Source organism: Lagenorhynchus albirostris, chromosome 2 (genome assembly GCF_949774975.1).
Source record: "Lagenorhynchus albirostris chromosome 2, mLagAlb1.1, whole genome shotgun sequence".
Taxonomy (NCBI): Eukaryota; Metazoa; Chordata; class Mammalia; order Artiodactyla; family Delphinidae; genus Lagenorhynchus; species Lagenorhynchus albirostris.
In genome coordinates this window covers 4,606,600-4,619,835 of record NC_083096.1, presented here as the reverse complement: position 1 = coordinate 4,619,835, position 13,236 = coordinate 4,606,600, and the positions used below count along the sequence as shown (strand labels likewise).

At 43.6% G+C, this 13,236-nt stretch overlaps 1 protein-coding gene across 3 annotated transcripts in view; it reads right to left on the bottom strand.

Moving 5' to 3' along the window:
• The window catches only part of DENND1B (DENN domain containing 1B), a 260,094-nt gene extending 249,920 nt beyond the window's left edge, over positions 1–10,174 (bottom strand). For 2 of the 3 annotated variants that reach the window (XM_060126905.1, XM_060126890.1), the window contains exons 1-2: positions 10,079–10,174; positions 8,019–8,083 (exon numbers count right to left, since the gene is read on the bottom strand). In XM_060126905.1, the coding sequence (XP_059982888.1) occupies positions 8,019–8,083; positions 10,079–10,095 (82 nt within the window). In that variant the 5' untranslated portion in view covers positions 10,096–10,174. Of the gene's footprint in view, positions 1–8,018; positions 8,084–10,078 lie in introns of those variants that run through there. The other variant, XM_060126894.1, reaches the window with a different exon arrangement.
• Between the last annotated feature and the right edge of the window lie 3,062 nt (positions 10,175–13,236).

The following is a 13,236-nucleotide window of genomic DNA, read 5'->3' as shown; positions in this document are numbered from 1 at the left end:
CCACCTCTTACAGCTGTGTGACTTGGGCACATTATTTAACCTTTCTGAGATTCCATTTCCTCATCTTTATGAAAATAACAGTCCCCACTTCATACGGTTGTAGTGAAGATAAATAGGATTTGTAGGCTCTTGGCACATTTACTGACACATTGTATAAATTAGATACATAGTTTTTATTTCTGTTTCTGTAATACATCTAACTGGAAGCCTAATCAGAGAAAATTAATTGGTAAATAAGGCTCCGTAACCATGATGCTATATAACTTTATTTCATTAACTGAGAACTTATAAACCAAAAAAAAAAGTCTTAATGAAATTCACTGAACAAATACTCTAAATATACTTACACTCATATTAAAGCTGTTAATCACAAATTACGAACAGAGTATCAATATAAATGGGGGGAAATGAGTAACCTAACCAGTAACTGACAGAGGTGCACTTGATCCTCAGTTCAGAGATCTTTCCACTATAGCAAGTTGCATCTTTCTAATTAATTCAAGTGTGCAAGGCTTTCTTTAAAATTAAAATGCTCCCCTGAGGGCTGTCTACCAGTTGTTCACACCTCACGGTGAATTACTTTAATCAGATAAATACGTTAAGCAACACTACCTACTTAAAGAAATTGTGATTTGAAGAATGGTGAGCAGAGGGGTAATTTTAAAGCCAGGTGCGTGGGGTGGGGGAGGCCTGTGTGATGCTCTGTCCAAGTCTCTGTGTGGTCACTGAGCGGCATGATGACAACGCACCTGCGTGCTGGGACCAGAGGGGCTCCAGGAGTCAGAAAACGTGTCAACGCGGTGCCCCTCTAATGGGCTATAGCAGGTGCTCTTTAAGGAAACTTCCAGTTCTACAATTCTACTGTTCTCTTCTGCAGTGTGCCCTAAGACCCCAGGCGGTACTAACCTCCTAAATGCCTCTAGAAAATCAATTCAGGAGCATCTCTGCCAAGTTCCCCAACCAGGCCTGAGGACTGACCTACCACAGAAATGCAAAACAACACATCCTTTTCCATAGATAAAAATCAAACCACCACCTGGAATAAATTAACATCCTTAATTTATGTAAACTAAGAGTCTAGCTGTGCCCAAAATAAATACAGCAGGAAAACCATTTAACCTAACGGTATAAGACCATCACAGCATCTCAGGAGTTTATTAAAGCTGTCTTGAGGGCTTCCCTGGTGGCACAGTGGTTGAGAATCCGCCTGCCAATGCAGGGGACACGGGTTCGAGCCCTGGTCTGGGAGGATCCCACATGCCGTGGAGCAACTGGGCCTGTGAGCCATGGCCGCTGAGCCTGCGCGTCCGGAGCCTGTGCTCCGCAACAAGAGAGGCTGCGACAGTGAGAGGCCCGCGCACCGCGATGAAGAGTGGTCCCCGCTCGCCACAACTAGAGAAAGCCCTCGCACAGAAACGAAGACCCAACACAGCAAAAATAAATTAGTTAATTATAAACTCCTACCCCCAACATCTTCTTTAAAAACAAACAAAAAAAACAAAAAAGCTGTCTTGAATGCTTCCTAGCTCGAAAAAAAAATAATTAAAAAAAAACTCTCTTGGTTTCCATAATATCCCTTTAGCATTAAGCCTAAGAGTTTGAAAGTGGGAAGAGTTTTTGAATGTTAAATATTAAAACTTATTTCTACAGAAGACGGATTCTTTTGGAATTGACTGACAACGTATTTCACCCTTAATCCCTTTGATTTTCATTGTTATCTAAAATAATTCCATGGCTGCTTGTTTAAAGTACTCCAAAAATGTCTACTGCTAATACTGTATATGCACTTTGAAATTGTATATTTTAAAGGTAAATTACTGTCCTCTAACTTGCAAGTAGAAAAGTAAAATTTGGAGGAAAAGAAAGAGGGAAATTATTTGATCATAATCTCAATATTCTCTCCAAATGAGAGAATATGATCAAAAGTATACCAGAAACATATTACCTTGAAAGTCAAGAAAACAAGGAAGTTCCAAGAAAAAATCTGGACACACTCATGGCACCGTGCAACACAGCAGTGGCCAAACAGCAGCCTGAGAGCACAGCGCCTGGAGGAGCTGTCTCACCTCCAATGGAATGGCGGGGTCACTCACCTGGAAAATCAAAAGGGCACCTTGGACGAAAGCAGCAAAATTAAAGAGCATGTGAAGAAATAAAAGCACCTAATGAGAGAAGTTACAATCACACTACCAAAGTATAAATTCTGCAACATCCCTATCAAAGTAACAATCAACAAATATTGAACCCTGAAATGTGACTTGCTTTTTCCCCTGCAGGCAGCTGCGTGAAGGAGGTAATGCTCAGAGCCAAACAGAAAAGTACAGCTGTTCTCAATATCTTCGACGTAAAACGAAAACGGTGTATCTCAAAGACATGCTCCTCAAGAACCACATTAAACTTTGCCCCTGGTTAGCAACCATGAGAAAATAAGTTTTGCTTTCTTCTACAATGTAGGATATAAAGTTAAAACTTTCACTCAAGATTACTCTAATTTATCCTAGTGCACGTGGGCTGAGAGGGACTCAAGAGTTCCTTAACGAACACAAAGCGAGAGCAAAAGCAGGGGAACCGCGTTTTACTCACAGGGTTTTTTCCACTTGGGCAATTTGTAAAGTCTCCTAGACCATTCTATCGTATGTATGACTCATCGAAGTTCTACTTTCCAACTGTTAAGGTTTTCGCGGGGTTTTGGCATGTGTGGAGGGGCGTCAACGGGCTTTAGGGCAGCCTCCACAAACGCACAAACACAGCACGTGTGCCAGTAAATCCTGTGACGTGAGGAGGGAGCCGGGCAGATGTGGGTCCTGAATGGGGGATGCGGGTGAGCACAGGGACCCCAAACAGCCCCACCCAAGGCACGGGTCGCTAATGTCCCTGCTACTGTCCACCAGCACACACTGAGGATCACGTCCACAAGGGCAGCCTCTGTGAATTCATCCAACCAATGGTCAGGCTCTATGCTCGGTCCAATTTCTGTTATTCACTCTGTAACTATGCACTAAACATGCCAGTTACTGTGCTAAACTGTTCCTTAAGGATACATACAGTTACTATGCTGTGGCCCAGTCCTTGAAGAGCTTCCTTGAAGCAGGGCAAGCAGACGCTATGCTATATCTACATGTCTCTATATTACTATACTAGACATATCTAGAAGAACACAGTAAGTGCTAAAACACAGGAAGAAGCAAAATGCTGTGAATCTGTGTAAACAGTATCCCTATAGACGAAAACTCATCAAATGTAAAAGTGAGCTTAGAAGTACCTTTCATTTGCAGGGCATGGGGGACACAGACCAAGGCAGGATTCTTTGGCCTAAGGTTCTGATTTAAGAAAAAAGAGGCAGTTAAACTGTTCACATAAGCTAGAGCTCAGAAGGACGCATAATCTGATACTGGGATAGGCAGGCTGATAAAGTGAAAAGTCAGTAGCAAGGAGGGATTTGCTCCTAAGAGAAATTATTCTAGCTAAAGAGAAAGGGATAAAGAAGACAAGACTTGCTAAAAGATGTGTTGAACACTACTAATAAGTAAAACTGTTAGATCAAAGAGTCACTAAATACGGAGATGGAAATCCTAAAAAGAGTAGTGCCAGAATCAACACTACAAGGAAAAAGCTCACTAGTTATTTTATGTGGAATTATATACTTCATTCATTAATTTCCAGGAAGACACTGTATTCCTGTTTTAAAAAAAAATACCTGAACCGCATACATTTTATACTCTAGTATTTCCTGATGCGAAGTTACTGCACACTGAAAGGCGACAGAGGCAGCAGATTTAAAATATACATGCATATATCAAATCTATTAAAAGGCAATAGGTTAAAATACAGACTCTGGAGCCAGACTGCTTTGGGCAAGTTTTCTTCATTCCTCTGTGCTTCAGTTTCTTCATTTCCTACCTCAGCATTTGTGTAAAGTACCCAGAACTGTGTGTGGCACGAAGCGCTACACAAGTAGGGGCTACTGCCCTCCTGCTGCTGGGGGTGCACTGCCAACAACACGAAAGAGAAAGCGGAGCTCCAAGGCCACTGCCTGGAAGGAAAACCCCAAGAGGCCGCATCTCCCATCTTCTACTGAGCATTCCCTTCCCTGAATCACTCTGGGGAAAGCAGGGGCAGCCGGGTTACAATAAGTTCTGCTATTAGAATCGAAGGGAGGCCACCCTGCTGGCTGAACTTCCCTGATGGCTGGGAAGAAGAAAGACAGCAAAGAGAAGAAAAGGGGCGCCAGCAATGTCTGGAAACCCAACAGGAAGAGCGTTAAGACCTAGATGTTGGCACCTCACTCTCGGAGAGCTGGAGCAGAAGCTACCAGGGAAGCTGTCCTGCCAGGAAAACATCCACGAGGAGACGCCCCAGCCAGCCGGGCGGACACCACCAGAACCCCATCCACTAACACAAAGGGGACGCGGTAGGAAACACTACCAACCCCACTCACAGCAATGCTTCAATCTGTGGGGCCCTTCACATGTGCTCTAAAATGTGTCCTTTTCAAAAAAATCAATATACTGCCTTTGAAACAAGTCCAAACAGCAACAGATGAGATGATGAGCATCACCTCACCAGAGCCGGATGTATCAAGTTATAGTTCAGCACCGCCATTTCCAATCGTAACTAAAACTCAGTTAACGACGGTCTGTCTCTGAAGATATTTATGACGTAAATTATTTGGGATAAATAAGTTAAAACTTCTCTATTAATAAGTAAACAAGAAACATGCCAAATATCTTAATGTAATATGACCAGTCTTAGCATAAACCAAGTTTACCCTGAGCATCATATTTTCTACTGGATCACACAGATAGTCATCAAAAAACTACTCCAGGGGGGCTTCCCTGGTGGCGCAGTGGTTGAGAGTCCGCCTGTCGATGCAGGGGATGCAGGTTCGTGCCCCGGTCCGGGAGGATCCCACATGCCGCGGAGCGGCTGGGCCCGTGAGCCATGGCCGCTGAGCCTGCGCGTCCGGAGCCTGTGCTCCGCAACGGGAGAGGCCACAGCAGTGAGAGGCCCGCGTACCGCAAAAAAAAAAAAAAAAAAAAATACACCAGGGCTTCCCTGGTGGCGCAGTGGTTGAGAGTCCGCCTGCTGATGCACAGGACGTGGGTTTGTGCCTCTGGTGACCTACTTCTAGACTTCCTCTCCTATGAAATATCAAGTTTCCTTATTATTTAAATTGGTTTTATATCTGTACCCTAAAACATCCTAATTTACACATTTTGTTTTATTGGTCTGTTACTACATAAGAATATCATCCATGTTCACGTAAATGTTAGCCAAAAAAACCGTATCCTACTTTAAACAAACTGATACGTATATGAGACTCATTAGATAAATAGGTTTCATTGACAGTTAAATAAGAATATTCCAATAACTTATTTTAATAATTTCTGGACATTTTGCCCTTCAATATTTATCAATACAATAGAAAACTAACAAAAAAAATTTAGAAACATCAAACTCTCAATTTGACATAAAATTTTAGTTATACAGTAGCATCACTTTTTAGAGCATAAAAAGTGTAACTTGTTAGGCCCTAAAATGTTAGTTATATTCATAAATTTAAGTCACAATCAAAAAAGAACAGTTGTTAATGCTTTTTACATAGTTAGTTGAATTTAGCTTTTTAAAAAATCTTTTGAATTTGGTGCCAATGAGCCATTTTAATGGCATACGTGGGTAGAATGGATTAATTGCACCCTACAGAGAAGCCAAAGTGCTTATTTTAACCATTTATTATATTTCCAACTTCATCATGCTGGATAAATGGTTAAAATACAAATGAAGATGTTTCTGATGAGTAGCGATTTAACAATAACAACAGCAAAAAAGCAAGAAGGTAATAAAAGAAGGGCAGAAGTAAAAGATACCAACTGCAATGACCAGTTCCTGAAAAATGGAAAAAAGGCAGAGGGCGGAAGAAAGGAGTAAACCGCGCAGGAGTCTGCATGGGAAGTCCGAATCCCTCTCACACACGCACAGAGCGGGTGTTCCATAAGATAGGTCCATGCTTTCATCAAGATCACATTAGCATGCATTTAAAATTACAGAGAAACCATGTTTGCCAAAGGAATTTAGCCTGTTTTACAAACACATCAGGTCAGCACTACTTCACACACCTTAGCTGATGTTATGGTAGGTACTGTGAAGATTTATTCATATCAAATATACTATAAGAACAGATTTAAATTGGAGCTAAAAATAATAATAATAACGTATCCATTGGAGTCTTCAAAGGGAACTTACTTGGGCCTGGAAAGAACGTAAACAGACCAATGTTAATACATATAGGACAACAAAAGATTACCTTTTTAATCGGAGAAAGCTCACGTACAACCTACGATCAGTCCCCGCCTGGGGAAAAACCTGACCACAGCTGCAACTCACATGGGCCTAAGTGCAGCAGGCAGGGCTGGGGGAGCCAGGAAGGTGTCTGACTTCCTACCTAAAATTAGCCAGGCCCACTTCACCACAGCTGGGTTAGGTTCCTCTATTTTAAGGTGTGCAGCTCCAAATTGCTTAGGAGCATATAACTGCTGGCTGGTTTCAGGAGCTAAGAGTGTTGAGAGACTTTCCACCAAGACTTGAGAGTGGACAACTAGCCTGGACAAAAATTCCACACTGAATCATCAAGCTGTCTGGGGTCTAAGTACACTGGCAGTGAAATCATACACTGGAGATATCCATGAAAGCATATCGCCCGAGGGCACAATACGAAGGAAATGAGCAAGAAGAGACGTCGTCCCTTACTCTTTTCCACCACCCAACACAAACACACACACACACAGACACACACACACACACACACACACACACGCACGCACGCACGCACGCAGGATAAAAGTAAGGGAGAAACTGACAAAAATTCATGATCCTAAAGTGTTCTTGTCCTTTCAGGAAATTATATAGAACTGACAGCTGAAACCCTTCCAAGTAATGTCCCATGATTGTTTTTTGGTTTTTTGTTTTTTTAATTAACCATTTTAAAGTGTGCAATTCAATGGCATTTAGTACATTCACGGTATGGTACAATCCCAGCCACCTTTATCTAATTCTGAAACATTTCCATCACTCCAAAATAAAACCTCCTACCCATTTAAACGTTTCTTCACATCTCCTTCTCCCCTCAGTCCCTGGCAACCTATTTACCTATTTTGGATATTGCATATAAATGGAATCATAACAATATGTGACCTTTTATATCTGGCCCCTTTCACTTAGCATAAATGTTTTCAAGGTTCATCCACATTGTGGCATGTATCAGCACTTCATTCCTTTTTATGGCTGAATAATATTCCGTTGCATGTATAAACCACAATTTGTTTATCTGTTCATCCACTGATGGGCCTTTGTGCTGTTTCCACCTTTTGGCTATTGTCAGTAGCACTGCTGTGGACATGCGTGTACATGTATTTGTCTGAATACCTGTTTTCAGTTCTTTGGGGTACATACCTAGGAGTTGAATTGCTAGATCATATGGAAATTCTATTTTTAACTTTTTGAGGAACCATCACACTGTTTTTCACGAGCCTGAACCATTTTACACTCCTACCAATGTCCCATGACTCTTTACCTCCCCGTGAAAGTCCTAGGCTCCCGGAGCGAACCCCATGGAGCGGGTACTCAGTTCACATTCTGCATTTGGGAAACATTAGAAGGGAACTGGTGCGGCTCCCATTTGTACAGGCGAGAAATTTTTTGCTAGCATTTAAAAAAGGAGCTGAATTTTCAAAAGAAAAATGAAAAGGCATGCCCTTCCACCAAAACTAACAATAACTTCATCAACCAATGGTAAAGTTAAGTTCTAAGTTACATGGCCTTTACATACACCTGAAATTTAAGCTGCACAGATAACATTCTCGATTGCTACCACCTCGTGGCAAAGACTTAGCATCTATTTTATTACCAGAACTTGAGACACTAGACACAGAATACACATTTAATTCAGTACGATCCTGATGCCACCACGTTCTGGTCGTCTACAACAATAGCGCTTGTTTTGAATTAGCAAACACACATACCTTCATCTTCTGAGGCATGACATTTCACTCTCAATACCAAGTCAAAAGTTCTGTCTGGATTTTCCCTAAAAGAAAAAGAACTTTGTTATTTTTATCTCCTATAACAAAGTTTATATTTTCTTAACTCTAAAAATTAATCTCGTTCTTGTCTCAGTATGTTCCATATAACTACATGACCACAGCGTAGAAGAAGTAAAGTGTTTTCCTAGTTCAGCAACTTAAGAACCCTGAGGCTTAGGAGTCTGGAGTCTTGGGGCAAAACATTTAACCTCTGAGCCTGTTTTCTTACCTATAAAGTACCCTGTTCGCTTCAAAGAATAATAATGGTGAGGATTACAAATCAAATAATACAAGTGGAAGTACTTTATAAAGTATTAAGTGCTGTATAAATATAAAGCATTGCCTTTATCTTACTGAATCAAAACCGGAAAGCCAGCACGTTCCTAAGTGTCTCTACCTTTCCCTGCCAGCAGAGTTTGACAGCAGGTTCTCCAGCTTTCTTCAAAGGACTTGCAATACAGGTGTAAATGAACACCTGGTTCCACCTGCCATGTTCTAGAGCACCATGAGTCATTCATAATGTTCCTTAAATGCAATACTTCGCACATACTTTTCTTGAGATATAATAATTACAGCACATAAGCATGTTTAAAGTGCCAAACTAAACATAGCCTCCAAGGCCAACCAAAAAAAGCCTTATTTTACATCAGTTATCTTTGGGGAAATTGGACATCTGCCTCAATACTTGGATTTTATCACTAAGAACAGTGACGCTTTGCTTCATTCAAGAGTTATCCACATCTTCACTAACTGCTCATACATTCAACATAGTCTCTGCTTTATTTCAAAAAGCAAATTGAAACCTACTGAGACATCTGTTTTAAAAACATAGTTCTGGGTTTTTTTTTAAACTTAGTTCTGTTTTAATCTCTTTCTGCCAGAAGATAAAAGGTCAAAGTCTGATACCACAAAGTCCATGTGATCAAAGTGTTAATATATTTCAGTTATTCCTGCCAAGGAGACCTTAGTGTCTTTGTGTGCACTGGCTGTTTGTAATATGCACTTCCTTCAAGAAACTAATGGCAGCTTTGGCTTCTAAATAAACATTTGATTTTTAAAAAATTTATTACAAGAATCTAGAAACATAGGAAGCGACAACCCACATAAATTTATTTGCAAATAGAAGTTTCCTCAGCCCTCCCACGATTCACTTGCTTCAATGGGAATAATCAACCTGGACCCTCAGTCAGGTGACCCTCCCTCCTAAGCCGGTTCAGGTCAAAAGGTCCACTTTTCACGTCATGCACCTAGCAACCCACCCCCCGCAAGATATCAAACACTGAAGAAAACAATTCTAAATCACACAATTTTCCTATTTTCGTAATAGTCTTTAGGATCTCTCAAGTGTAAATAGTAAATATCGATTCTATTATACTGGGAAATTTTAAAGGCCTTTCACGCTAAAAGAAAAATACACGATATTCACGATTTTAAACTCGGAGGAAGGGAGGGTTAAGGGGGGCGGGGGAAGAGAAGAAAAATGGAATTCTTTGCAAACTAAGTTTCTGTAGCAAAATATAAAACTCATGCCTCTAAGGTACCCAAAAGAAAATCACCACACTTAACACAAATAGCTTTCTGCCTAATTCGTCTCCCAAAGAAAAGCCTCCCCTGGTGGGTACCGGAGCCAACACATCAAAACACCACCACCGCCCACCCAGCCTCCCAGACCCTCTGGCAGGGACCAGCGGCCGTATTACCGCACACGGGGGGCCCCTTTCAGGTCCTAAGAAGAGGCGTAAAAAGAAGGACCTGGGACCGCGCCGGGAAGACACCTCACACCCGCACCGCGCGGCCCGGCGCGGCGCGGGCGCCCGGCTGTCACGTCCGACCCGCGGCCCAGGACCCGAAGCGGCCGCGCCGGCGCCCAGGCCTCCGCGTCGGGCCGCGCGTCCCCGCCGCCCGCAGGCTCCGCGGCCTAGGCCGTCCGGGGACCCGGGGGTCCTGGGGCCCGGGGTCGGGGTACCGAGGAGGGGCCGCTGCCCGCCGCCCGCACTCACTTGGTCCTGCAGTCCATGGCTGCATGTCGCGGGGGCCGCCCCGCCCCGCCGGCCGCCGCGGGAACGGCCGCTCAGAGCCCGGCGGCCGCGGCCCGGCGGTGGAGCTGCGCCCGCCCCGCCCCCACGTCCGGGTGACCGCGCGGCCGCCGCCCCCGCCGCCCCCTCGCGCCGGCCTCACGCTGCCTGCACCTTCAGCGAACCAGGAAGTCGGCGGGCGGGGCCGCAGCCGGACCGCCTCACCTGGGCCGCACGGCCCGCCGGCCCCCGCGGGGGGGCCGGGGGGCCGGGCCGTGGGCGGGCGTCTGGGGGCCCCCCTAGGGGCCTGCCCGGTGGCCCGCGGGCCGCTGTTAGGCCAGACTGCAAGTGCCCCGCGTCCTGAGCGCCGGACCGGCCGGCTGCCTCCCCGGGGCCGGCCCAGGCTCGGGGCGTCAGGGCTGCAGCCCGCGGAAAGCTAAGAACCTGACGAAGCACCTGGACTCGCCCTGTGCTCCACCCCGCGTGCGCCCGGAGCACCAATTGCCCGTGTTTGCTCGACCCTGCGTAGGCTGGTGCGTTTCATTGCTGTCAGGCTGCAAACCCGGACGGAGCTCCAGGTGCCGCTCGGCTTCAGCTGGGCCTGGTTACCTCCGATTCCAGAGCCGCCCCCTCTGGAGTCGGGAAGGTTAGGACCTGCACCTGCTCAAGAGCCCTGCCAAGCAGCCAAATAACAGTGCTCCACTTGCTTGCACATCGGGGACACAGACCTCCCCCACCACAGGCCGCCGCACGGCCAAGCACTCACCTGGGGACACACCCACGAAGGGACAGGCCTCGTGAAAGGGCAGCCAGGGAGCTCAGGGCTGGACGGCGGCCCGAGGGCAGAGGGGCTTGTACAAAGAGCTGCAGTGTTCAGAGCCCTGGGGTACGTGGGAGCAGCTGGTATGCACCGTCCCAGCGCTTGCGGTCACTCTACATGACAGACACTTTCACCAGCATCTCACAGATGCAGAAGCGGGCCAAACCAACCCCGGGGTGATGGCCAAGCTGGATTTCAGACCAGGTCTACCCTATACCGCCTCTCTCCCTGGGGTGAGAACAGAGCTAGAAGTAGTCTTAGGATGGACGTGCGAAAGGCCGTCCAGGGCTGGGCTGTTAACGCAGAGACCTTCCCAAGAAGGCTTCTCCCACACGTTACCACCCTTGACACATGGCTTCAGTGTTTTTCATCCAAATAGGGGCTGCTTCAGACTTTATTCACGTAAAAGGTAAGAGGATGAGAGGAAACCAAATGTGGTATGTATAGAGTGTGAGTCATGAGACATACAAGTTAAACAGGAAGTCTTGGGAATTAAGTAAAGAATTTAGAATCAAGAACCTAAAATTAAACTCAGTTATACCGATCTCAAACGTTCTTACCAAAGATAGGCTGTTACTTGGTCAACAGAACAAGATATATTGCATAGTCAGACCCGATAACTTATAATGAGGACAGGACATAATGGGGAAACAAAAAAGTTATATTTTAGCATAATGTGTTGTCATAGCTTCACTTGGGGTGAGACACTCAGTTTCTTGGTTCCTACATTTGTAAAATGGGAATTACTACTTGTGTATCACATGAATGATATGATGTTCAAATTTAAAAGTGCTACTAATTGTGTGCTCTATTGAGAAACCATTCTGTGGATTTCAGTTTCACAATGAGGCAACATACACCACAAAATTTTTTTCCCAAATAACACTCTTTTCTACATAAGAAGTTACCATAGTCCAAAGCCTTGGAAAAAAATCTGTAAACTCAAAAACCACTTCTGCTCCAAGTGTCACTAAATTTCTCAGACTTCTACTTTCATTATATTTAATTCTTCTCCAAAGAAAGGAACCCTACCTGGGCTGCCTGCATCAGGAGTTTTTAATTTGTGGTGAGGAACTATTAATACAACTGTTTTCTCCAACCATTTGTTGAGATTTAAGTGACAGTCATACCCCTGCACAATATAATTTTTTAAATTTACTTTAAGTATATGAAGAGGAAATACTACATATGCACACACAAATCTTTTTAAACTGGCTTTTAGGCTGACCATGATGAAGAGGTTTATTCATCTATTCAGATATTACTGAGGTAAAAGGGATAGAAACACAGATGGACACAATTTGCATGATTTGTTTAAAATTACTGAAAAAAGAATTTTGTATACAATTATCTTGGTGAGATGTTTATTGAAACCCATGGTATAAGTTTAGCAGTTTTAGAACTTCTGACATGAGTGGTAGAGAACTCGACAAAGGGCAAGTCTTCAAATTGGTATTAGATCTTCCTAAGATCATATTTCAGCAGTAATATTTCCTACTTGACTATTGATGTTAACGTATTTCAGGACTACAGTCATCAAAGGACATAGTCTGCATGTGGTCAAAGAACATAGTTTATAAGCTAATAATCTTAAAATCTTTTGAGCTTATTTTAGTTTTCTGTGTGTGTTTGTAAAGAATATACATAAAAATATGTCCTTGGGAATTCCCTGGTGGCCCAGTGGTTAGGACCCAGCACTTTCACTGCTGTGGGCCCAGGTTCAATCTCTGGTCGATGGAACTAACATCCCACAAGCCGCGCGATGCGAAACAGCCAAAATATAACTAAATAAAAATAAAAATATGTCCTTGATCAAATATTATGATTGTGTTGTTGACATCTCCTCTTACTGGATTTGCATCACAGTTGACACAATTCAATTAATGGACGAGATGACTTGAAATCTCCTAATGTGACGGTGGATTTGTCTATCTCAATTTGAAGTTCTTTCAATTTTTGCTTTATATAGTTTGGGGCTGTGTTGTAATATGCAAGCCAGTTTATAATTATTATATCTGCCTGGTAAACTTATCATTATGTTGTGACTTTCTTAAATTCTAGCAATGCTTTTGCCTTAGTATCTAAACAGCTTTCTTCTGATTAGTGTTTACCTAGTATTAGTAACTCTCTTTTCATCCTATTACATCAAAGCCTTCTAAATCATTATGTGTAGATTTAGCTAACAAATGTTACTTTTGGCTTTCAGCCTAGTCTGATAATCACTGACTCTTAGATTGGGCTTTTAGACCAGTGCATGTATTATAATTGCTGACATATTTGAATTTATTTCTGCCATCTAATGTTGTACTTTCCATTTGTCTTC